The sequence below is a fragment of the Nymphalis io genome, chromosome 3 (genome assembly GCF_905147045.1).
Source record: "Nymphalis io chromosome 3, ilAglIoxx1.1, whole genome shotgun sequence".
In the NCBI taxonomy this organism is placed as follows: domain Eukaryota; kingdom Metazoa; phylum Arthropoda; class Insecta; order Lepidoptera; family Nymphalidae; genus Nymphalis; species Nymphalis io.
Genome location: NC_065890.1, coordinates 7726742 through 7753481, shown reverse-complemented (window position 1 = coordinate 7753481; position 26740 = coordinate 7726742). Strand labels below are relative to the sequence as shown.

At 37.6% G+C, this 26740-nt stretch overlaps 3 protein-coding genes across 3 annotated transcripts in view; 1 reads left to right on the top strand and 2 right to left on the bottom strand.

Annotated features, from left to right (window-relative positions):
- LOC126781458 (enhancer of yellow 2 transcription factor-like) overlaps positions 1 to 26740 on the bottom strand; it is a 67208-nt gene that overhangs the window by 1818 nt on the left and 38650 nt on the right. The window lies entirely within an intron of this gene.
- On the top strand, positions 639 to 7773 carry LOC126781452 (peptidyl-prolyl cis-trans isomerase, rhodopsin-specific isozyme-like). The gene is made up of 6 exons (XM_050506441.1): positions 639 to 743; positions 828 to 1032; positions 1125 to 1244; positions 1793 to 1875; positions 2171 to 2310; positions 7565 to 7773. The coding sequence occupies exons 1-6, from the start codon at positions 690 to 692 to the stop codon at positions 7659 to 7661; spliced, it is 699 nt and encodes a 232-aa protein (XP_050362398.1). The 5' UTR covers positions 639 to 689; the 3' UTR covers positions 7662 to 7773.
- LOC126781427 (thioester-containing protein 1 allele S3-like) lies at positions 8335 to 26296 on the bottom strand. Its single transcript, XM_050506398.1, has 26 exons — positions 25823 to 26296; positions 24106 to 24174; positions 22770 to 22953; positions 22361 to 22539; positions 21551 to 21707; positions 21036 to 21172; positions 19700 to 20027; positions 19447 to 19623; positions 19028 to 19234; positions 17151 to 17306; positions 16600 to 16773; positions 15959 to 16075; positions 15771 to 15825; positions 15450 to 15597; positions 14696 to 15000; positions 14117 to 14277; positions 12692 to 12934; positions 12360 to 12502; positions 11946 to 12153; positions 11690 to 11867; positions 11349 to 11545; positions 10971 to 11108; positions 10472 to 10644; positions 10140 to 10242; positions 9786 to 9954; positions 8335 to 9596 (listed from the first exon to the last, which is right to left on the bottom strand). The coding sequence occupies exons 1-26, from the start codon at positions 25849 to 25851 to the stop codon at positions 9403 to 9405; spliced, it is 4329 nt and encodes a 1442-aa protein (XP_050362355.1). The 5' UTR covers positions 25852 to 26296; the 3' UTR covers positions 8335 to 9402.

Genomic DNA, 26740 nt, shown 5'->3' with positions numbered 1-26740 from the left:
AATAGGTTGGTGGACGAGCAAATGGGCCAGGCATTGTAAGAAGTGTATGGTGTTATAACCATTGCTTACATCGCCAATGCCAACCAACCTTGGGAACTAAGAGGTTATGTTCCTTGTGCCTATAATTACTCCGGCTCTCTCTATTTTCAAACCGGAACACAATAATACCAAGTATTGCTTTTTTGCAGTAGAATATCTGATGAGTGGGTGATACCTACCCAGACTAGCTTGCACAAAAATACAATACACCAGTAAAACAGTGACGTACAAAGGTCTTATGATATTTAATCGTTATCCATATTATATAGAAAAATTACCAAATCACATTAAAGTATTTTGAATGTAAATATATCATGTCCAATAACCTGGTGGCAAATACCTACAATGGTATAAAAGTTTCAGAACTTTTGAGTAACAGAATTATAGTGATTTGCAATGCACTCAAGACTTAAACGATGCAAATTCTTACAATATTTGTATAAATATTTGAAACACTAAAAAGTTGCGATGATGGTCACGTATATCCCAAACCATATTAAATGCTTAATACATACCTACATATATTTATGATGGTGCGATGCATTTATAAGACTTCCGAACCGTAATCTTATATCCAATTATCGTCAACTCTTATAAACTTTGCTTTTATTCAATATCTGAATGTAGATAGATACAGGTGTTATTCCAATATGAAGTTACATTTATTAATAACGATCGTTCTACAATTATTAAGTGCAATCAGTGTAAGAGCATACGTTTATTATTTTTAAACAAGCCTATTTATTTCAAAACTATTAATGAAATATATTACTTTTATTTGCTCACAGGCGCGTCATTTTCGAGTAACCGATCAAGTTTATTTAGATGTTCATAGAGAGAATGAGCATATAGGTCGCATTGTAATAGGACTTTTTGGAGATTTAGCGCCGAAAGCAGTGAAAAATTTTAAGGTCCTTGCGACAAAAGGTATAAAAGGAAAATCATATAAGAACACCAGTTTCAATCGTATAATTAAAAGATTTATGTTACAAGGTAAGTTTATTATAAATATTTTTTATATCTTTGTTTTATGATAAAGAAACTTACTTAACATTTTTATTTGAAAAATACTACACTAATCTCAGGAGGTGATATTGTGTCTGATGATGGCAAAGGCTCTATTAGTATTTATGGTGAAACTTTTGAAGACGAAAACTTAGAGACGGAACATACCGTAGCAGGTTTTGTTTCTATGGCAAATAAAGGTAAGTTCCATTAATTGTTTGGATTTTCATATAATATTTTTAAGTATAAATAGCTAATACTACGCAAACGTATTTTTGCACACCAATTATGTTACTGCATACAAGATTGCAAATAAATAAGAATTTTAATTATATATTTCAACTAAATTATTAATATTAAATGAGCACCATAACCAATTCGATTAATATGCTAGGTAAGGCTAAAATTATCGATTTAGTAGCTGCTGATAAAATAAGAAAGTAAAATACTCATACAAAAGTACATACTTAATTTGACCTATACATTTTGATTTTTGAAAATGATGAATCGTTAAGAATTGGGGCATTTCTAAAATGTAAAATAATATATAATATATAAAGATGTGCTATGTGCTTTAAATTATGACTTACACAATATTAATATGATTATTAACTGATTTTATTTTTCACGCTAAATTATTCTTAACTTTTGAAACTCAAGTGTTCCAATGTAAAATGGAAACTGTATGCAACGTTTCGCTTTGTATTGTATATCTATTGTATTATAATAAACCTACACTTGATTTCAGGAAAGAACACAAATGGTTGTCAATTTATAATAACAACAAAAGGAACTCCGTGGTTGGACGGCTTACATACAGTTATAGGAAAGGTGATATAATGTAATTGATTTGTAATTGAATGATGAAATTTACTGTGCCGTGCGACCGCCAATATCCATAACTATCATTTTATAATTAAAAATGTGTAAAAAAATCAAACTTGGTAGAAATTCTTTCTGTCTTGATGATAAAGCGCTCAGGGACATTTAGAGAGTAAAAAGGCGTACTTTTTAGTCAAGCCTTTAGGTTATAAGTAGCGATTTCGTTCTTATATAAACAAAAGCCGTATTTTAAAGTTCTTACATTACATTTAGTTCAATTTTTGATTGATTTTGAATCAAAAAGGTAGTGGAAGGTCAAAAAGTCGTGCATATAGTGGAACAGACTCCAACTGATATCGAAGATCGTCCTGAGATGCGCGTATACGTAGCTGATTGCGGCCTGCTACCCACGCAACCGTTTTATGTTTCCGACGATCCATATGAGTGAGTGTTCTTTTAAAGTTTTTATTATCTAATGCTAATATATAAATAACTTAAATAAATAGTATTAACGATAAATGAAATCTATTAGATTGTAACTATTAATATTCTTTACACAGCTAATATATATAAATAGCTCTAGGTTTAAGCCGCCAGGTATGGTTTAATATAATAGTTTATACAGATAATAAAACTGATTGCTGTCTGTACATGGAAGATATATGAGTAAAACTATTATCGGGGGTCTTTATTAAGGTAATGTGCAACACAACACAATGTAAATAGTGAGAAGGTCTCACCGAACCGGGTGACTAATCTAGGTTGAGTAGTGAGTGTCCCATGTACCAGGATATCATAAACAGTGAGAAGGTCTCACCGAACGCGAATGTCTACAGTCTTGGTTTGGAGTGAGTGTTTCACGTACCGGGAGATCATATACAGTGAGTTGGTCTCACCGAACGCGGATAACTACAATCTTAGAGAATGACATTAAAGATTTAATTGAATGCTGTTGTTCTCATGGCCGATGGTATGTTGCCCTATCTAGAACCGGGTGCAGCGAAAAGCAATAAATACGAATATCCCATAAAAATAAAACTAATAATGTTGTATATACTGAAATAGCGAGCGAGTGTCCCATGTACCAGGTTATCATAAACAGTGAGAAGGTCTCACCGAACGCGAATGTCTACAGTCTTGGTTTGGAGTGAGTGTTTCACGTACCGGGAGATCATATACAGTGAGTTGGTCTCACCGAACGCGGATAACTACAATCTTAGAGAATGACATTAAAGATTTAATTGAATGCTGTTGTTCTCATGGCCGATGGTATGTTGCCCTATCTAGAACCGGGTGCAGCGAAAAGCAATAAATACGAATATCCCATAAAAATAAAACTAATAATGTTGTATATACTGAAATAGCGAGCGAGTGTCCCATGTACCAGGTTATCATAAACAGTGAGAAGGTCTCACCGAACGCGAATGTCTACAGTCTTGGTTTGGAGTGAGTGTTTCACGTACCGGGAGATCATATACAGTGAGTTGGTCTCACCGAACGCGGATAACTACAATCTTAGAGAATGACATTAAAGATTTAATTGAATGCTGTTGTTCTCATGGCCGATGGTATGTTGCCCTATCTAGAACCGGGTGCAGCGAAAAGCAATAAATACGAATATCCCATAAAAATAAAACTAATAATGTTGTATATACTGAAATAGCGAGCGAGTGTCCCATGTACCAGGTTATCATAAACAGTGAGAAGGTCTCACCGAACGCGAATGTCTACAGTCTTGGTTTGGAGTGAGTGTTTCACGTACCGGGAGATCATATACAGTGAGTTGGTCTCACCGAACGCGGATAACTACAATCTTAGAGAATGACATTAAAGATTTAATTGAATGCTGTTGTTCTCATGGCCGATGGTATGTTGCCCTATCTAGAACCGGGTGCAGCGAAAAGCAATAAATACGAATATCCCATAAAAATAAAACTAATAATGTTGTATATACTGAAATAGCGAGCGAGTGTCCCATGTACCAGGTTATCATAAACAGTGAGAAGGTCTCACCGAACGCGAATGTCTACAGTCTTGGTTTGGAGTGAGTGTTTCACGTACCGGGAGATCATATACAGTGAGTTGGTCTCACCGAACGCGGATAACTACAATCTTAGAGAATGACATTAAAGATTTAATTGAATGCTGTTGTTCTCATGGCCGATGGTATGTTGCCCTATCTAGAACCGGGTGCAGCGAAAAGCAATAAATACGAATATCCCATAAAAATAAAACTAATAATGTTGTATATACTGAAATAGCGAGCGAGTGTCCCATGTACCAGGTTATCATAAACAGTGAGAAGGTGGAGTACCGGCTTAGAATAGTACTCCCCCAATCTCATCCCGTGGGTGTCGTAAGAGGCGACTGAGGGACGGGGAAAAGGGGGGATGGGCAGCAGCGTCCCCCCTCCCATAAACATCTTACCCCCTACTGCGCTCGCCAACACGCCTGCCCAGCGCGGCGAGTATGGGCAAACCCCTCCCTTAATGGCAGATGCGCCCAAAAAAAGGCCCCCAGTTACCGGCAAGCCCGCTAGGCCCGACCAAGGTAGCGGTCGCGGTATCGGCAGGGCAGGGGGTGCTAAGAATCACCGGTTCACGGCAGGCTACCGTATAAAACGACTGAAAATGGCAACGTATAATGGACGCTCGATGAGGCTGGACCATCACCTCGCCGAATTAGAAGTAGAGTTAAGTCATATAAACTGGCATATACTGGGGTTATCTGAAGTCCGAAGACAGGGGGAGGACACGATAACTCTAGAGTCCGGTAACTTACTCTACTTCCGCGAAGGTGATAACCTCTCCCAGGGTGGTGTCGGTTTTCTTGTCAAAAAGGATCTCATTAGCAGCATTGTGGAAATCAGTAGTGTGTCGAATCGGGTAGCGTACCTTGTCCTAAAACTTTCCGACAGGTACTCCCTGAAGGTTGTACAGGTATATGCGCCAACTTCGACATACTCTGATGATGTGGTCGAAGCGATGTACGAGGACATCGCAAAGGCCCTCAACGACACCTCGAGGGCCCACTACAATGTTGTTATGGGAGACTTTAATGCTAAAGTGGGAGTACAAGATAGCGGTGAATCGAAAGTCGGACCTTACGGCTTGGGCAGCAGAAATCACAGGGGGCAAATGCTGGTAAACTTTCTCGAAGCGCAGGGGCTTTTTTTGATGAATTCTTTCTTTCAAAAGAAGCCTCAGAGGAGGTGGACCTGGCGAAGCCCCGATAACGTGACAAGGAACGAGATAGACTTTATCATTTCGAATAAAAGGCACATATTTAGAGATGTTTCAGTGATCAACAGGTTTAATACCGGAAGTGATCACCGCTTGGTTCGAGGCACTCTAAATATCAACTTAAAAGCCGAAAGATCGAGAATGATGAGGTCTACTCTCCGACCTACCATGCTCCAAGCTGCTCAAGGCTCCGAAAAGTTCCAAATGGAACTTCAAAATCAATTCACCGCGTTGGAAACCATAAGCAGCATTGATGAGAGAACCGACACGCTGGTCAAAATACTGCAAAACACATCCCGCAAGTGTTTTCCGCCACAGAGAAGAGACAACGCACCAAAACTCTCTGCTGAGACACTCGAGCTCATGAGAAAACGACGAGAACTACCATCGTTTTTGTCAGATAAGGCCTTAAACCGAACAATAAAAACGCTGACGCGACGCGATCTCCGACGCTCCAATACCCGTGCCATCAAGGCTGCGATTGAGCAAAATCGGGGATCGAAAGTGTTCGCTCGCAAGTTTGGGAGGCCGCGTCTGACAAAACTTAAAACTGAAAATGGTGGGGTCGTTACCTCTAGGCCTGAGATTATCGGAGAAGTAGAGAGGTTTTATGGGCAGTTGTTCTCTTCAAGATCGGATAAACCCGTGGGAATCAGTATTGATGACCAGCGCGCCCCTCTTATGCGCCATTACTCCGAGGAGCTCCCGGTCGTTGACCAAGGAGAGATTAGGGCGGCTCTAGAACAGCTTAAAAACAACAAAGCTCCGGGAGATGACGGAATCACAACAGAGTTGCTTAAGGCAGGCGGGACTCCGGTCCTGAAAGAGCTAGCAAGCCTCTTTAATTCCGTCATCCAACATGGCAAGACCCCGGAAACGTGGAGCGGGAGTGAGGTGGTACTGTTTTTCAAGAAAGGTGATAAAACCCTCTTGAAAAACTACAGACCAATCTCCCTCCTGAGTCACGTGTATAAGCTGTTCTCAAGAGTCGTCACGAACCGTCTCGCCAGACGACTTGACGAGTTCCAGCCCCCAGAGCAAGCCGGCTTTCGATCAGGCTACAGCACCGTGGACCACATCCATACTGTTCGGCAGATTGTGCAGAAGACCGAAGAGTACAATCAGCCGCTGTGTATGGCATTTGTGGACTACGAGAAAGCCTTCGACTCCATCGAAACCTGGGCAGTGCTCGACTCATTGCAGAGATGTCATATCGATTGGAGATATATCGAGGTACTGAGATGTCTGTACAACGCCGCTACAATGACTGTCCACATCCAGGACTGTAAGACGAAGGCGATCCAACTGCGCAGAGGGGTGAGACAGGGGGATGTAATATCCCCGAAACTGTTCACCAACGCGTTGGAAGACGTTTTCAAAACGCTGGATTGGACTAGGTATGGAGTCAATGTAAACGGCGAGTACATCTCACACCTTCGATTTGCCGACGATATCGTCATCATAGCAGAGTCGCTGGAACAACTCACCGGAATGCTGCGTAGCCTAGGCGAGTCTTCCCGGTGTGTCGGTCTCGGTATGAACTTGGAAAAGACCAAGGTCATGTTCAATAGGCATGTCGTGCCGGGACCGATATACGTCGAGGGGAAACCTCTCGAAGTTGTTAGTGAATATACCTACCTAGGACAGATAATACAAGTCGGTAGGAACAACTTCGAGAAGGAAGCCGATCGAAGAATTCGCTTGGGATGGGCAGCATTTGGCAACCTTCGTCAAGTCCTCAAGTCGTCTATACCGCAATGTTTGAAGACGAAAGTCTTCAACCAATGCGTCTTACCTGCCATGACATACGGTGCCGAAACGTGGACACTAACTGCGGGACTAGTCCACAAATTCAAAGTCGCTCAGCGTGCTATGGAGCGAGCTATGCTCGGAGTATCTTTGAAGGATAAGATCAGAAATGAGATTATCCGGAAAAGAACCGGAGTCACCGACATAGGTTGCAAAATTAGCAGGCTGAAGTGGCAGTGGGCTGGTCACGTATGTCGTAGGACCGATGGCCGTTGGAGCAGACGAGTCCTAGAGTGGAGACCGCGAATCGGCAAGCGCAGCGTAGGGCGCCCTCCAGCCAGGTGGACCGACGACCTTAAGAAGGTGGCGGGCACCAACTGGATGCGGAAGGCGGAGGACAGGGAGCTTTGGCGCACCTTGGGAGAGGCCTATGTTCAGCAGTGGACAACGATTGGCTGTTGATTGATTGATTGATTTGTTGTTCTCATGGCCGATGGTATGTTGCCCTATCTAGAACCGGGTGCAGCGAAAAGCAATAAATACGAATATCCCACAAAAATAAAACTAATAATGTTGTATATACTGAAATATTATAAGTCTGATCTTAGTGATTTCTTCTAAGTTATACGCGGGTTGAAACTGAGGCAAACCTAGTAATTAATATATTTTTCATTTGTTCAATATTGTAATATGCAATTCTTTTGCAGTCTCTGGAGTTGGATCAAAGCATCTGCAGTTCCATTAACGATGTCTTTCTCCGTTTTGGGATTTTTCCATTATATGATCAGGAAAATAGATATTTAGTACAAGATAAACTCGTTTATTATTTAGTCAATTGTGGTATATTAATACACGACGTGTTCAACTTTTGTTCACGACTTTGTTTGTGCATAATTAGTAGTTACGGTTTACATGTTAAATATAAATAACATCTGTTAAACATATATTTTTAATTATATTATTATATTTAAAAAAAAAGATATTTTACTTTATGTTTATTTACCAACCTTAGCTTTTTACCTTACTTATATAACAGAGTAACTAGTAAAAAAAGTACAAAGTTAAAAAAAAAACAATGGAAGATAAAAATAATTAATATACGTATTATTAAACGATCTTTGAAGTTTTTCTTTTTTTTGTACAAGCATTTTAGTAATAATATTTTAATTATGGTGCAAGTTTAAAAAAAAAATGCATATTAGTCTCGTAAGTTTATTTATTTCTTTGAAGAATTATAATTTAAGTAATGTATAAATAATGCCTATTTAAACACTTGCAATAAAAATTAAAATAAACGACTTCACAACCATAAGAAAATAAAACAAGTTCAGAATAATTTTACCAAGAAAGAAACAGTCATGATGAAATAAAAACTTATGTAGGATGTATTTTTTTAGTACTTTATTACTATATAAAAAAAAGAATTTAAGAAAATTAAATATAATTTTATATGAAATTTTTATAATTTATTAAAAGAAAAATAATAATAGGTTAGTTTGTGTGTTATATTTTATCTGTTACACTAGGTGTTAAAAAAGTTAAGAAGATACCTAAATAAATAATAAATATAATATTAAAACAATAATAAATAATGGGAGGCAATTTATATTTGTATAATAAACTATAATTTTCTATTATTTAAAAAAAATATAATACTTTATTTAAAGAATATTTTAATTATATACCACAGTTATTTTACCATTATATTAAAGCTTAAATGTGAATGAAAACAACTACTTCAGAATGACGCTAATTAATATGGGATGGTTTAAAATAATAAAATAAGTATTTAACCTCGATGTTAGTCTTGTGACAAAGTGATTCTCTAGGCAAATGACAACAAAATGTTCTTAGAATGTCCTTCATATAACAAATTATATTTATAGAAAAATAATTTTACTGGGTGTGTGATTTGTTATTTAAATTTTAGAGTAGAAACCATTCCATATTCCCACGTCTTGTAAGTGACTTGTAACCCAGGATTACAATTTTGTAAAATTTTACTTCAACATAAAACTTGGTTAGTACATTAATGTATTAATATTGTTGTTTGGAGCAGATCAAGCATTGGGTTTTATTTTGGCCTAGAAGCCCGTAAAGTGACATGGGGCGGGGCCCATAGTCTACATTGCCTTTACATCAATCCAACCGGGTCTTTACGAAATCGGTTTATTTAATAATTAATGAAAATAAGATATTAATCCTTATTTTTTCTGATAAGCCTTTGAGGTAGCTCTTCTTAGTTATTATTACCTGAGGTCTGGAGTGATCTCCCCCCGCATCGAGTGATCATTGATTCATCTTTTCTTACGTATATCTTCCGTATTGGAGCTGATACAAAATGTAGGATCACAGAAATACTTCGTTTAGTACATTCATACAGCCTTAATCGTCACAATAGAAAAGTGACAATTATAATTAAATTATAATTTGTTATGTATTTACGCTACGGATGTAGATTATTGAGGATGACTCTCGTATTTAATAAGCGATTTCTTTACTCCTGCGGCGGATTGAGTGCATCCGTTTCTGGTGTGACGTCCGTCTATCGCAGGAGGGGCAGCAGCAGCAGCAGCGGCAGCGCGGCGAGCGAGGCGCGCGCGGCGGGGGAGGGCGCGGGCGGCGGGGGCGCGCGCTGCCCGGCCGCCGCGCCGCACGCGCGCTCGCACGACGGCCACGCGCGGCACACGTCGCACGCCGAGCTCGACGCGGCCTGGTAGAACACGCGTGCGCGGTGGCCTAAGGGCGCGGACGCGATTGTTTACCTTGTGCTACTTAGCTCCAGGTGTCAAATAATATTACTGTATGCGAATTACAATTGTCATGTTCTTTAACAACGTAGTAGTAGTTATCTTTACTAAAAGTATGAAAACTAATAGTAGTATAATTACACACTATGAATTTTTATACAGTATTTTGGTAACTCACTGGAGTCATAGAGGTCGACGAGTGTGACCCAGGCTGGACGCTGTCGCGCGATGGGCAGCGCTCGTGGTGCAGCCAGTGTGGCGCAGCGCTCCGACACGCCCGCGCGCAGCCACGCCGATACTCGCGCCCCGCCCGCATACAGGCGTGCGCCGACTACGTGCCTCGCCGCCTGCGACCACACGTCGTTAGTGCGGGTTGCACGCATTATGATAGGAACAAGAAGTATAAAATAGACGACAATAAATAAACTAAGCTCAAGGAGTGTGAAACCCGTTAAAGCATTTTCTAAGACCGGTTAAGTTTAACGATATAATTAAGTTTTCGTTATTAAAATAAAAATAAAAAGTCATTCACCGTTAATTCCGTTATTGTGTTTATATCAGCTAAATATCCTGAAGGTAGCTGCACAGTAAGAAGCGCTAATCCACTTTCCGTTTCATTTGCTATTGGAACAAATCTGAAAAAAAATAAATATTTCAAGGTTCTTAATATTTCTTTAAAAAAGAACAAATTGACTATACAAAATGCGAAAACTGTATTGTAACTTATATTTTTTATCTATCGTGTCAAATTGAGAAACAGTTCTAATACAGGCACTATGTTGTTCTCTTGCACTTTAGGTATAAGTTCGTATTCTTAGTTTTTTTGACACGGTAACATTCCGCTAGTAAAGAGCGATCACTTACCCGACGCAAACGGAGAGCTGCAGGCGGTGTCGGGTGGAGACCTGGTCGACGCGCGGGTCGAGCGTGTATCGCGGCCACGCACCCGTCACGTTCGTGCGTCCGCGCGCAGTCAGACCAACCGCGCACACGCCGCGACCCTCCGTCGACGCGCTCGCATTGCGCACTTCACGCACCTGCGACATAGTGCGAACATATGACGCAACGCTAATACGACGTTGATTCGGTGTGTTCGGTATGCCATGGATTATTGGACACAGCGAGAACGATAATAGTTTGAAATAAATAATTAAATAATTTAAAAGAACATATAATAACACTTCTTTGATGAATCTGAAAAACAACACAAAGGAATTGAAGGTCAGAAATAATGATCGGGAGCCAAATATTTAATAGCAATATATCCGCTATTGGCATCTTCTTCCTACCAGAAGCAGTTATTTAAGTGTACACTATAATTGGCATTGTACGCTTTGAAATTTTATTCGGAAATAATTATTACCAATTGCGTTTGTATTATGAGAGCATTGTCGTTGTCTATGTTGAACTGCCGCGGCTCTTCAGATCCGGAGACTACGACTGACACCCTCAGCTTAGTCGTTGTTTTTATTGTTTGAGCGAACTGCGACAACGCGTCCAACTGGAACAAAGCAGTAATGATGAAGTTGGTGATACTTATTGGGAACAATTGGGACAACATTTATGTATTTTAATCTTGTTATTAAGGGAACATTTTAATAATGACTCTTGGGTCACTAGCTACTACTGAACTAGCTTTGCTAATGGCAGGGGGTCTTTAGTGTTAGCTTGAAGAGTTATTTTATTTAAACAAATTGTATTTTTTTTATAGTTTGTAAAAGTTTCGTATGAAATACTATACCACATCAGGATCTTGGTCTTTCGGTCCGAGTGCTTGTAATAGATAGCGAGCAACGGGAACAGATTCTTCTATAAGGTTGGAAGACAACATGGCACGTAGTCCCCACGCCGCCGTCGAAGCTTCTAGACTATTTCCCTTTAGCCACGGATTCCTCCACTCCGAAGCTGGTATCTTTCGTGTCCAATATAAAGCAGATCCTGTAACACACAATAATCATGAGTGTCTTACTTATGGCAAAATTACAAAAATCATTCCACTTGTGTCTGATTAAGTCTGAGGTATCTCTGAGGTATGTATATCTAAACAAAACATGCTAGGAGTAGTACGAATGTGCGACTCGCCCGTGGTGTTGGCGTACTGGTCGAGGAGCTGCAGCGCGAGCGCGGCCTGCGGGTGGCGCGCGGCCGCCAGCGCGCCGCCCAGCGCCGCTAGCGCGTACGCGTCCAGCTCGGCCGACAGCGCGCGCGCCAGGTAGTCCGTCGCCTTGTTGATCGAGTTCTTGTACAGCACATCGTTGGCCTGGGACGAATATTAAATTCATGATTAAACTGCAACGCATTAAGCTACTTGCAATATAAGGTTGCATCGGACCAGTACCTTGGTTTCCAGCAAGGCGACCAGCGCGCGTGCAGTGAGCGGTACTGTTCCCTGTGCGTGCGGATCGTTCTTCTCGCGTGGCGGCTGCCAGCTGCCGTCCGCTTCCTGCGCGCTCACCAGCCAGCGCGCCGCTGCCGTTGCCGCCTCGGGGGTCACCTCCACATAACGAGATGAGCGCGACAGCCAGCGCGCTGCCACCGATGTCATCCTGTGTTATAATGTAATTTACTAGATGTAATCTAAAGCAAGATCGATGAGATCAATGATAAGTTAAGAGACGATACACTTAATGGAACCGCAGGTTTAGTTTATACAATTCATGAATTAATCTATTCGATAAATTGAATTCAGTAAAGGACTGAAGAGTTTTTGCAAAGCAAAAAGCAAGTACTTTATTTACTGCTATAGACTAACCAGACATCAGATTTAGCTTCGTCGCCAATTTCTTGTGAGAAGGAACCGTCTGCTCGCCGGAAAGCCATAAGACGCTGGTAGCCAGTAGCTGCTTGTACACGAGCTTCCTTGACCATTGTTGTCTCGTCATCTTGTTCTGTTGCCTATAAAAAACACATTATTGAGGTTCAGCTTGTGATTGCTCCCTCAGTTTGGCCATAACTACGCTAATGATTACTTTGATATTAATTGCTAAGGGAATATAAGAAAAAAATATTATACGTGATCGATCAAATTTATATACATATATAGTTAAAAAAATGTTATTTGTAGAAAGTTTAAAATCATTAAACCTGAAGATAATCCAGTAAAATGCATGCTCGAGCCATCGGTCGGAGCGCATAATTAGCGTCTGCTGCGACTACTGGAGGCGCCTTCATCGCTCTCAGGGCATAAGCTAGCAGGTCGCCAGTGGCCTCTAAGGACACAGCGCCTAGTTTGGTGCCAGCTGCTGGTGATAACGAGACGTTCACTCGAGCCACTCCACGCCGACCATCAAGCAGTGCCCATGACCAAATATCTTCAACGTATCCATCCTGAAATGAGCTTGAATTTAGTGTTTTCTAGTAGTTTTAAATGATGACTGACCAAAATATATCAAGAGTCATAGCTTTTTTATGGTTTAATTTTTAAAATAGGTTAATTTTTATTTTAACCACACAACAACAACACTGTATCCCTTCACAATCTTCGTACTAATGTTGTGTTTCTTATAAGATTACAGTAAAGCTCGTTACAGGCAAGGACCGAAGAACTCAGCTTAAAAAGAAAATAGGTATCATCTTATATATAGGTAAGTTAACATATCGTCACTATAAATTCTCTTTTGTCGTATAAATACTTTCGTAAAAAACAAAACTTAAAAAACGAAATAGAAAACGTTGATGTATTATCTATATTTATATAAAAATGAATAATTAAGTGAAAGTTTTATCAACTGTTAAATATAACGTTGAAAAAACTGATCCGGTTTGATATAGTAAAAACATTTATTACGTAAATATATCTTTCTAAAACTTCTTATAGCTATAACGATTTAAGTACGAGTATAATGAGTATGAGCTTGAGAAGCCGATGTTAAATTCCGAGCTAACAATGGAGAGAAAACTTGTGTTGTCTCAACAACTGTGTTTACTGAAGTACATGACTCAATCATAAAATTGAGGAAAAACTATCAGTATTCATTCGCCTTGTATTTAAATACCTCGTTAGTATGCGTTCCTAATGAGACGTGACTGCAATTTATAACTGTATTGCCATATTGTTATTTTCCTAAGGCCGTTTATATTGTGTTTAATATTTATTATACAAATGTCAGTCTTTAACGTAAAAATAAGTAACGTGTCATATTATGTTAATTAACAAATAATAAACGACAAACTTGTGCATTAACAAGTAAATACTTATTAATATTTCTATACTTTCGTTGTTTACAAATAAGACGATTAACAGATGCGAAGAAGATAATTAATGAACTTATGGTACTGTTATATATTTATTTTATATAATGTTTTATGTTTTTTTTATTATATCATGGTATTTATAATATACATTTTTTTCTATTTCATAAAAACACGAGTATTAAAAATGTATGTAATGTAATGTAATCGAAGCTGGAAGCAAAAGTCGAACTAATTAGTACAAGAAAGTATTTAAAAGGCAAAGATAATGTGGTAAGTATGATGATGCAAGATGCATCATGTAACGTGTAGACTCACCTTAACATCGATGGTCCGAAACAGCGACGCGGAGACCCCGTTCCCGTTGGCCTCCACGATGACGGGCGCCTCGCCCGCGCGCGACGCCGACACGAGGAAGGCCGTGCTGGCCAGCGAGCGCGCCGGCACCGTGACGCGCACGCGACGGAACAGCTCGATCTCTGACGACACCGCGGATAATACGATATATAAAAAATATTAGCATATTTTAAAAAAAACTCTCCAATTGCGCCTATTTTGTACTGATACGACGGGACTCTCTCCCGTCGTATCGATCACGCGCAAAACAGAAAGCAATTTTTGTGGTGCGAGATTGGTTGCTGTCAACATTCTAATAGCGTGCTGGTATTGGAAATTTATTTTGGAATGCACTAATTTGGTTGATGTGGAATTTAATTTGCTATATGTAGCTTCAGGACGGATTCACATAGGCTTTGTTATATGGTCATATTTATATTGTATATACATTAAACAAAAATATCTCATCATGACAACCTAATCCTTTGATTACTTAAGGGGAAAAAATAAAGAAAGTTTATGAATATGTATACAAAAGTTTAGATTACAAATAGAACTTACTTTTAGATGAATCGACGTTATTCTCTAACGGCTCGAACTCGAAATATTGATCGGAATTGTGGAAAGTGACTTCAACTGAGGTATCTACAGTCAGGGAGCTCTTGAGCGTTATTATAATCGCTATCGTCTCTCCCTTTTGAAGAGTTTCTGGGAGCTCGGCGGTCATAGAGAGTGGTAGAGCGGTAGTCAATTTCCGTGGCGCGGCAAGACCTAGTCCTAGAGTGGGGTGGATCGCAAATGCTCCGACTGACCATTCTCCAGGAGTGATCGGTGACCAGCGCTCCCTTGTGCCCATACCATCATTACTGAAACAAAACTTACGAGTTAAATTACTTGTAAAACCATTACTTTTTTCAAATGAATCTTAAAGTTTTGCTAATTAATTGTGAAAACTTTTACGAATACTTATCTATATAATTTACCGGATCCATTGTACGGTGTAAAATACAAAGATAATAAATATTTGATTACGCAATATTTAATTTGTTTTTTAATTTGTTCCTTGAAATTTATCCATGGGTATTACGCAAAATATGAATCATAATGAAGCATGACAATACAATAAAAACTTCTCAATACAATACTTGAGTAACAACAGTCTGGAATCTGGACATACATAAATTTATATAAAATCCTGGTATGATAATCCGCGATATGTTTTTTTTCAATTGAATCTTTTGGGAGTTACATCTATTGGCGAAAACATCACACTCATACGAGCCATACAAATGTTTGCGAGCCGACGTCGTCTTACCCGATGGTGAGGTTGGTGAACATCCACGTGCCGTGCGGCGAGAGGGCGCGCGTGACGTAGTGTCGCGGCGCGGGCGGCGGCGGCACGCGGCTGAAGGCGTACGGGCCGGCCGCCGGCGCGCGCGTGCCCGTCTCCGCAGCCGACACGTCTGCAGGCGGGACTTGTGTCATTACGTGTAACACAGCATTGTTGTTACGTTTGCTATGAGTATTTCTGATATAAATGATATGAATCTGATATAAATAAAGATGTGTATTGTATGAAACATTAGATTTGGCTCCAAAAATATATGAAATACGTAAAGCATTACTATAAACTTACCTTTATCGTCGCCTTTAATGATGAGACCATCGGTCAGAAACACTACACCGGCATTCTAGAAATATTAACAAAACATACAGAAATTAACAGTTAGTTTTAATAAACTTTATTTCAGTGAGCACTTAGTTTTGCAACCACAGGTTTTGTATACAATAATTAAGGACAAATGATGATACATATATACATACACTGAAGACATCGGTTGTATTTTTCCCCCCTAAGTCGAGTCCCAAGCTAGGCAAATGATCTTCGTTTTTGAAGAGCGAATGTTTTAGTCCACTGAAGCTTTCTACTTCACGTTCGATCTGTTGACAGAGTTAAATTGTTAAAACAATAACCAATTACCATATAAAATTTTAGATGAGGTGCTGCATCAAATATGATATGAGTAATTTGCTTTTATAATTAGTATCGTCAGTGATAAGGAAAACATCGTCTAGAAATACAACGGCATTGAAACAGTGATAGAATAAGCTTTAAACATTCTGATTAACTGGATTTTAGCCCATCGGTCGGACATTGAAGGGCTCCTACTATATTATATTATATTTAATATAAAATAATTAAAAATCATATCCGAGTGCTAATAAATAACTAGAAAAGTTATTTTGGAATTCGAAAACACATGAACTTCTAAAAGTGCTTTATATATTACGCTGATTTTCCAAAGCTTTTATATTAAAAATTAAATTACAGTACCATTTTATTCATATTTTCTTGAATCAATTATATGTATTCGTTCGGTTAATGTAAAATTACAATATTCTAAAGAACAGTAAACATTTTTTGGCCGTAGCTGTAGCTAGATGTATTACTTAAAATATTTTACCGTATGCATATCAAGACCACTGCCCAGGCCATTGTCGTCGGCTAGTCCCGTCGCGATGGAGTTTTCGTCGCCCCCGATGAGGGCGGCCTGCGCCCCGGGCTCGCCCGTCACACGGAACTCCACCAAACCGTTGGGTCGGAGTAAGGAGCCTGATGTTACGGACGTCACTGTTACCTGTTTTTTTAAATATATTTAAGGTTTACCATTATGCTTTATCTAAAATTAATAAAACACATATAATAATTAAGGTAATTTTATGTATGTTCTAATTAATCTAATTATATCAAATCATTAAAGGAATTAAGAAAGGGAAAAAAAATAGAATATTCGCCTTATTTGTTAAAATTTAAACTTCAATTAACCGAATTTGGTGATAGTATAATAACAATTACAGATGACTCGTGTTTTACCTTTCTTTTAAGTTTCATTATAAAGATTAGAGCATTATGATAAATATATTTTCTTACAACCAGATTCACTTATATCAGCTGCAGGCTTTATTATGATTTGATTTGAATATGAATGTTTTATCGCTAGTAGGGCAGTGGTACCTGGTGCCGCAGCAGGTGGTCGTGCGGCACGTAGACAGCGGCGGCGACCACGGCGTCGGCGGCGAGGCGCGGGTACCACGCCAGCAGCGAGCAGCCCGGGGCCATGCCCGCCGACACGCGCTCCGACACGTCCACGCTGCGGCGCGCTGGACTCAGCTACACGCGCACATAGTACATACAACGCTTAGCAAGTGATCTTCTGTCCCACGAGGAGGAGATCGAACAATATATCGAATCGATCATCATAATATCTTATTTTCAGATCTTATTATACACATGCCGAGTAAATTGACACTTAAATGATTTTGTATTCTCTAATTATCATGTTAATATAATATCTGGCCTCCAAAAAAATCGACCCACCTACATTTTTTGTAAAAAAGCTATCGTATGGTTTTAAACTACCACACAAAACACGAACACACAAAATTTTACGCAATTTTATTTTTTTGTGTACAAAACGATTATGCCGTTTGTTTTTAAATTTGGGTGCCTAAATCTTACTTTAATAGGGAGTGTTTCCTCCTCTTGACCTAATCACTGCCTGCATACGCCTATTAAGTGACCTGATTAGCTTTTTAATGTCTTCCTGTGGGGTCCGTTGCCATTCTTCAGTTAGGGCAGCTTCCAGTTGATTCAGGGTTTCTGGAATTAGATTTCGTGCTCGAACCGTACGTTTTAGCTGGTCCCAGAGGTGCTCTATCGGGTTTAAGTCCGGACTATTGGCTGGCCACTGCATAACTGGAATTTCGACTTCCCTGAGATAGTCTTTAACAATTCTAGCGACGTGAGGTCGTGCGTTGTCGTGCATAAGTTGGAAATTATCCCCAATATATCCAGCGTAAGGCATCACATGAGGCTCCAGAATGTCCGTTATGTAAGTTTCAGCATTAACAGCACGATTACGGAAAAAAACCAGCTCTGTGCGTCCCGTCAAAGAAATACCTCCCCAAAACATTGTAGAGCCTACACCAAATCGGACTGTTTCTCGAATGCAACACTGAGAGTAGCGTTCTCCTGGCCTTCGCATGACGTTACGTCGTCCATCAGAGCCTACTAGAGACATTCGGCTTTCATCACTGAACAATACTGTCTCCCATTGGTCCAGTGTCCAATCGACGTGCTGCCTAGCAAATTGTAGTCTTGCTTGTCGATGGGATGCTGTGAGTTTTGGTCCTGTTGCTGGCTTGTGAGGGGTTAAGTTTTGCTCTCGAAGTCTTCTTCTTACAGTATTTTCACTCACAGACACTCCACGACTTTCTCGGAGTCTACCTTGAACGTCAACAGCCGAAAGATGTCGGTTTCTTAAAAACGCCAAACCAATAAAACGGTCATCGGTCGAGTTCGTGACACGCCCCCTGCCAGATCCTGGTCTCCGGCGATACTCCTCAGTCTCCAAGTAGCGTTTGTATACTCTTCGCACCGCTGAACGACTTAATTTTAGTGTTCTAGCCACATTTCGCTGACTTAACCCCTCATGAATAAGAGCTACGACTTGAGCAGCTTCTGCTTCAGTAGTATCCATTTTTTATGTTTAAACTTATTAAAATTATTGTTTCAACAAAGTTTCATACACTTAATCAATAATAAACATCGAACCGAGATGACTCCGCGTTAAGAACTGGAAATAAACTAACCATGCACTTTGTGCACAAAGTAACGTTTTCTTATCAATACTTTAAAAATATTCCAAATATCCTCAATAACACTTACAACTCCTCCAAATCAATATCAAGTGGGTAATAAAATGTTAAATGTATGTCCCATAAGTAAAACAATCCACCTAGGTCGTCGCATAGTTAAGATAACAAATTTGTAAGTAAAAAAATACGGGTGGGTCGATTTTTTTGGCGGCCAGGTACATAGAAAAAACTTACTTCTAATGTCTTAGCGACGAGGATGTCGCCACGACCAATGATTACATAGTGGACGAGATCCATCGGCTCAGTGGCAGTGATCCGAGCACGCATCTCGTCACCCACCGAAGTGTTATGAGTTAGAAGTTCCATCACTAGGAATTGACCACCAGTTTCCATACTCTTCTGGACGTTTACCACCCGCTCCGATATTTCTTTGTACTTAATCTGAAAAAAAAATGACATTTACAACATATATTCAATCAAATCGCGAAGAGCAATACAAAAGCACAGAACACAGTGTTTTTTTAACACCTATGTATTAAAAACAGTTCTGGTAGTGTACCTTAATGTAATCTTAATTCCAGAGTATTTCTTAAATTACCAATGATACAGAATATATCTTAAAATAAAAATTTCAAAATATATTCTAAGCTTACCACTAAATTAAGTGTTGAGTTTGCATGAGCCAAATCTGGTGTGAAAGTGTATTTTGCAAAGCCTTTAGTGAGAGCTATAGTAGTTTTGTTAACGGGAGCTCCGTCGTCCCATAGTCGCTCAACAATTACGTCACCAGATATTTTCATGGTTTGTCCAGAGGAGCTTACTAACTCGATCTACAATCATTTTAAATATTAAAAACACACAAAATGATCACAATATTTGCTCGATTACTTAATTAGTTATGCGTACCTGAACAGTGTATGGCAGAGTAGGCTTAAATCGATCGGGAGCTGTTACTTTAAGTCTGTACGGAGTGCGAAGTAGGAGAATCCTCGTCGTAATGTTTTGGCGTATCAAGGTATCTTTCTCTTCTATAACGGCTTCAACGACCAATGGTCTTGCAGCATCTTCTGCAAGATCTAGGTCAGTTTTCAGATCGTACACTACGTCTGCTTGGCCATTAAAGTCGATGACTTTTCGGGCTGGTGTCGAGAATACTGGTTGTAATAGACCAGAGAAGAAAACGGCGTACGCGGATATTGTCAGTTCACCTTTTACTGGAAGTCCATTGAAATGACTGCGAACAAAGTCGTATAGTATGTTTTAAAAAATATATATTTTAGTAAGTGAATGTATCAGTGTTCCTCGAAGAGCACATATATATCTGTATTATAACGCATGTACTCTCTCTACTCGTGTCGGATTGCCTTCAATCGAATTATGTGGTTGAGCAAATAGCCAGACGCCCTGTTTTTGCGCACACATGATATATTCACTATGATTCTAGTTTATTCATACATAGATTCTTGTGGTCGGATTCGGACAGCAATTAACTTTTTTTTTAGGTTTTAAGGACTAAGAGTCCATACTACCCCAGTTCGAATTGAAATTAAAGAATACAATACGCAAATTTTATCATTTTCTAGAGTTGAGTAGAATTATAATAGAATTGAATTCTTGTTTTCGCAATAAGCACGGGATTACGTCTCCTTTGAATGAAAATTGCGTTTCCAATATCTAATAATAACTTACAAGCTTATTGTGTTTCGTACTTTGATGTCTATAATTATTACGACAAGTATATTGAATTATAATTTTCTATTACAATACTGAAAATAACTTTAAGCATTGATAAATATTCTGATATATTTTTGTTATTGTGATTGGAAAGTTATTGAATTATGTAATAATAAATTTATTTTTTACCGTTGTTATTTTTGTATTTCGCAATATTAATCATACATTATTTTAATTGGTAAGAAGAGACAAATACTGATTTTGTCTCTTCTTACCAATTTTCAACCTTTTCGTTTTATGGGTTATATTTTGTAAAATATTTTAAACTAAAGCATATTATTATAAAAAACTATCACATATTAAAATATAGTAAATTGGACATAACTATTGATACATTATGTAACTGTGTAACTTAATATAAGCCAGTAACTTAAGTATTCAAGTGTTTCAAGATACTATTTCACTAAGGAGACTATTTTCTTTCTAAAAAACGTTGTATGACTTATATATTTAAGGTTAATTTAAGCATAAGTTTTATAAGTAGCTCGTATTTAAAACAAATACATACTTGGCAGTTACGTTTATGTTGAAACGGCCATCGCTGAACAGCATTTCCTTCGGCATTTGTACATCCATATGAAATTTTGGTAGCACATAATCTGCCACCAATATCTGCCTGGAGTACTTTTGTCCGCGAACCTCAACCTTTAGCATTAAAAAGCGTATTTTATATACTAATTAATTTTATTTTGTTTTTATCGGCAAAGGTCATCTTGTTGATTGAGGCTATATATCCGGCGTACCAGTTTTTAGTTGGAACTCATTTGTATAAAAATTATACCGTATTTTTCTTAAAATTGTAAGATGTGATATGCAATACGCATACAAGGAAACTTGTTTGAAAGAATTTTAAGTTCATAAAGTAAATTATAATAATAATATGTTGTTGAAATGATAAATGTATGCTAAATAAATTAACGGATAAACGGATAAAGTTATAGAAATTAAAAAAAAGTTTATCTAACAATACATAACAATATATCTGCGAATGAATGATCGACAAATATAAATATAAGTATATACTTGTATAGTCCATTGTCCTAGCGCTGGTTCATCAGCCAGAAGCAACTCTTCGGCGAAAATTCCTCGATCGAGAGGCTTAGCGGCCCACTGACGCACTGGCGACCCACCCGTGTCTAACAGGCTCACGTCCACGGTGCTCGATAATGGTAACAAGTATCTGTGTAAAGAACATAGAAACCTTGTAAAACGAAGATTATTTCAGAATATATCCAACGTAAATGATTCCCTAATATAACCAGTTATATTTTATAAGTTAATGATACTCCGAAAATTACGCCAGTACTTATTAGTAGATATAGTGGTAAATAAACATTTCTCAGATCAATTGAGTAAAGTGCTTTCGGATGAAGGTGAAACAATGCCACCAAACATGGCAAGTGTTTTACTGACTTTTAACATAGAGTTACCAAGAAATGATTAAATAAATATACTTCTTGGATATCTCTGAGATTGAATTATTTTGTTTCATAAACTGTTCTTTAAGAACCACAAGTGGAGCGGAACAGTGGCCCTATAGCATAACGACGACTGTCGTGTTCAACACGCTCACGGTTTGTGTACCGTCAACAGCAGGTATCTGCGCAACGGGTCGACGACCGCGCGGTAATCACACGTAATCTTAGCGTGCGAACACTTGGATCGCTCTTTGTGATGTTACAATCGAAAGTGTTTAGTTTGTGTGTTAATGTTATGTGCACTAATTGTATGCTATTTTTTCGTTTTAAAATAATTATGCGGATCATACTTAAAATGATTATATTGTTACAATAAAATTGTATTTTTCTATTTTGTAATGTTTACTTTACTTACTTGTCCAAAGCAATAACTCTGAGATTTATTGTATCTCCAGGTTGATAAACTCGTTTGTCCGTTTGTATGAAAATACAAAAACTCCTCGGTTGATAAACTAGCGAAGCTGATGCCGCGAAAAGCGGGCCTGAGGTAGACCGAGCTACCAACCTATACTTACCAGGCCCTGGGTCACCTATCTGCAAAATGAAACGAGATTTTATTTTTTAACATAGTATAGCTGATAATATAATAAAAAACGATAATCGTTCATGAATCACATGTTTTATGTGTCATAAAACATTACACATAATAATGAGTCATTTATCATTAAGTAATAAAACATGTTGATAAGTATCAAGCTTCAATAATCCAAATATTTTAATTTATGAAAGTGTCAATATTTTTTTTGGAACTTTCAGTGACTTACTTCCAGATCTATTAGCCTGGAGGCAGCTGGTGGGACCTGTACAAGTCTTCCCTGTGAGAACTGCTCACCAGTAGTTCGCTTGCCCTCTACCGCCACGTATAGGTTATGGGCACGGGAACCGCCGGCTATGGAGACTTTATAATTTCCAAACGGCCTCAGCGCTTTTGGTCCTAATACTGATACGCTACAAAATTATTACAAAATATAAAAATAAATGTGAAAATTGATTGATCTTACAAAACATTATAATTATTGTACAATTGAGAAGTCCCAATAACCAACTGTTGACATCTTCGTTCATTTATTTAGAATTGTATTTAATGTATAAATGAATTGGTTGTTTTATGTCTTCTATAAAGGTAATAAATAACCTTCACAATGTCTGCTTTAAGTAAGTGTGTTGTATATTGTAACAGATGTTAAATATATTAAGAAATCTCTATTCAAGTCAGATTTCACTCTCTTTATAGTAATGATTACATAATTTTTTTTGTATCAATACATTACAAATAATTTATATAGGAAAAAAAATATAGCAATTTTGTACTTATTTCAAAATATTATTTTTCTATCCATAATCAATTATAGTAAAAAAATGTTATTTTAATTAATTTGTACTAACAATAATTACGGTTACAAGTGCTGGTAAAAACTGGTTCAAGTCGCACAGGCGTATAGTTGTTATAAGTGTGTGTACAGTAAAATGACATGATGATCATTTTACATTGTAACTTTATGGAAAACTGTATGGATCCAATTATTATTATTACTAATCTTGTTACATAATTCTTTAAAAAATAATGTAACAACATAATTTTTCTATTAGTTATTTAAATTCATTAATTATTTTTAGTCGAGATGGTCCAGTGGTGGAACACGTGAATATTAACCGAACATTGTGGGTTCAAACCCGGGCAAGCATCTTTGAATTTTCATGTGCTCGGCTGTGAAGGAAAATATTGTCAGGAAACCTATGTGTGTAATGAAGATCTGTCACATATGCGTTCAACAACTCCTCGGAATAGCGTGGTGTAATAAGCTTAAACGTATCAAGCAGTTCTATTGCAATTCAAGCCAGGAAGAGGCCTTAGCCCAGAAGTGGGCTACTAGTGGATTATACAAATAAATTTATCATTTAATATAAACTATAAAAGCTTAGATTAAATGATAAATATATTGTTTACCGTTTTCATAAAAATAAATATTGTACATGACGTGTTTTATTTTAAAAATTATTATATGTCATTGACTTAACTCGTTAGGGTTATATTATATTTAATAAATTAATATGTAAATAAGATATAACTTAATATAGGTTGAAAAAATAATAGCTTACCACTGAACTGTGCTCGATGTTATAAGGACCATTAAAAATGAAAATAGAGCTGTATTATTCTTCATTTTACTGCAAGAAAAATATGTTTTAGTAGGTAATCTAATAAAACGTATGTTAATACATAAATAACTTAATAAGCAAATGGATAACAGGTAGGTATTATTAAAATTTATTGAAATGTATTTTCGTCTACTATATTAAAATCAATTTGTTAAACATTTATTTTTTGCACCTAAAATCCTATTGTAACTTTTTAATTTGAATATATAGAGCTGTTTTCGATCACAAAGCCGAGATGGCATATTAGTTAGAACGCGTGAATCTTAACCGATGATTGATGGGCTCAAACCTGGGCACTGAATTTCATGTGCTTAATTTATTTTTATAATTCATCTCGTACTTGATGGTGACGAAAAACATTGTGAGGAAACCTGTATGTCTAATTTCACTGAAATTCTGCCACATGTGTATTCCACCAACCCACATCGGAGTAGCGTAGTGGAATAACCTCCAAACCTCCTCCTCAACTAAGGAGGGCAGGCCTTAGCCCAAAGCAATAGAACAAAGCAATGGGACAAAGGTATGCTTACTCATGTATAAGCATACATATAAAACTAAAATATATAAAGGAAGAATCCGACTAATTAATTTACTGCCCGAAATATATATGATCATATGTAGATATTCTGCTTTTTACATAAACCCTTACATTGTCACATTGAAAAGCCCTTGGATATTCGTATAAAAAAAACATTATTCTAAATATGTACTATTATGTACAAAAATTCAAAATGAAACGCGTATCAATACTAATATCATGATTGCGAAAGTAACCTGCCTATCTCTCAGCCGATTTGATTTTGATGGCATTTGGTATGAAGCAAACTTGAACCTCAAGGATGGACTAATGCTTTATATCTAACACCTAAACCCCCCGTGCGAAGCCGCGAGTGAAACCGGTGATATATACAGATATATTTTATTAACTTTTTTCCAAATTTTTATCTTAGTGATATCTTGTGCTGATGCTATAAACACTATGATTTATAAATATATATATGAATATATTATTAGCATCGATTACCTCACGTAAATCACATAAACAAGTTATTTGCATATAAATAACATGCGTACTTGTATTATCACAATCATTCATGTCGTGCGGACAATACTCTAAGTTAATAAAAGAGATGGCAGGTGTCGTGGGTGATTTATTGTAATGTACCCATTGAATTCAGGTGATAACTGTTTCCACATATTGAGCTCACCGTCCTTGAGTCCTTAGACTTCTCTGACTCACTGTATAAACATTACGTACATCTATTTGCGTTGGTGGATACACTTTTAGCCTAATAAGGCAAATGCCATTTTTATATAGGTATTTTTATAATGTTGTCTTTCTTATGTAACCAGTTATTAGTTGAAGAGTAATCTGGTTCCAATAAAGATACAAATTAATTTTGACCATGATGGTAATAACATTTAGGTATGCATAGAATTTAATTAGAGATGTATGAAAATAGGCTTGTTATTGTAGAAAGGAACTTTCTCTACAACAAAACAATGCGTTTGGTATCAGATCACGGAACTCTTACATTGATAAGTAAATTCATATTTTCTTAATTTTTCGCTTTCACTACCGTATGGTCAATAGATTATAACGATGGTATTCATAAGATTTTTATGTTATAAAACAAAAGCGTGAAAACATGCTCACTTTATATTAAGTGCCGTTATGATATCCATGAGATCACAGTCGCTTAAAACTTTTCACTTTCAGTTATTGCATGTAACTTAACACTATATCACAGATCGATTCTATCAGATGCACATTATTTGTGCGTTAGTTTCGGACCGTCGCGCAAAGTGGTCACGACTCGCAATGTCGAAGAATGACTGACTGCGTACACTACCACAATACACAGTCGAGGCGCCTACGCAGCTTGGCTGCGAGGTGGGGCGCCGCGAAGCCTTGCGAAAACTCCGCGTCACAACTCGCTTATTGCACCCACTCTACCTCCATCGACCAAAACAGTGAGGAAATACTGCCCACATAACATTGGACGACGTTTCCTGTGCACTGTAGATATGATACACCGGTATTTTAAAACGAACGATGTTAATAGCTTTATAAGCATTTAAAATATGCATGAGTGATTAAATAGAACAATATTTACAATGAAAATAGTTTATTTACGCTATCCGTTATTATATTAATATCCTTGATCAATTAACAAACTGCGCGAGATAAAACATATGGCGTGTTTTCCATACATTACAAGATTATTACGTTTATGAATATGAAATATAAAATAATTTCAATTCAATAAACATATTAGAAAGAACTCATTTTTGACAATCAGACTTTGCAAATCTGTACTTGATATATTCAACAGTTGAGATATTGAATAAAAATAATTTAATAATAAAAGCAAATTATTATTTAATTATTTTTATTAATATATCAAATTGTGATTGTTATGTTTTAAGAGTTTCCTAAATTGAGCAGAGTGTTATATCGTTTGGTGTGGTCAAAGCGCATTTCTAGAAACAGGTTTCAGCATGATGCAGTACAATAGGTCGTCCACCGGTTCCTATTTCTGTTATACTAAACGGTACTCATGCACATACTCTT

Excerpts from the sequence above, each read along its gene's own strand:
- LOC126781427 (XM_050506398.1), bottom strand. The coding sequence starts at position 25,851 with ATGGATATCATAACGGCACTTAATATAAA. Across the intron at positions 20,028-21,035 it reads AACATAAACGTAACTGCCAA|TCATTTCAATGGACTTCCAG; the intron begins GTATGTATTTGT and ends CTTTGTTCGCAG. Across the intron at positions 19,235-19,446 it reads ACTCAACACTTAATTTAGTG|ATTAAGTACAAAGAAATATC; the intron begins GTAAGCTTAGAA and ends TTTTTTTTTCAG.
- LOC126781452 (XM_050506441.1), top strand. The coding sequence starts at position 690 with ATGAAGTTACATTTATTAATAACGATCGTTCTACAATTATTAAGTGCA. Across the intron at positions 744-827 it reads AATTATTAAGTGCAATCAGT|GCGCGTCATTTTCGAGTAAC; the intron begins GTAAGAGCATAC and ends ATTTGCTCACAG. Across the intron at positions 2,311-7,564 it reads GTTTCCGACGATCCATATGA|TCTCTGGAGTTGGATCAAAG; the intron begins GTGAGTGTTCTT and ends ATTCTTTTGCAG.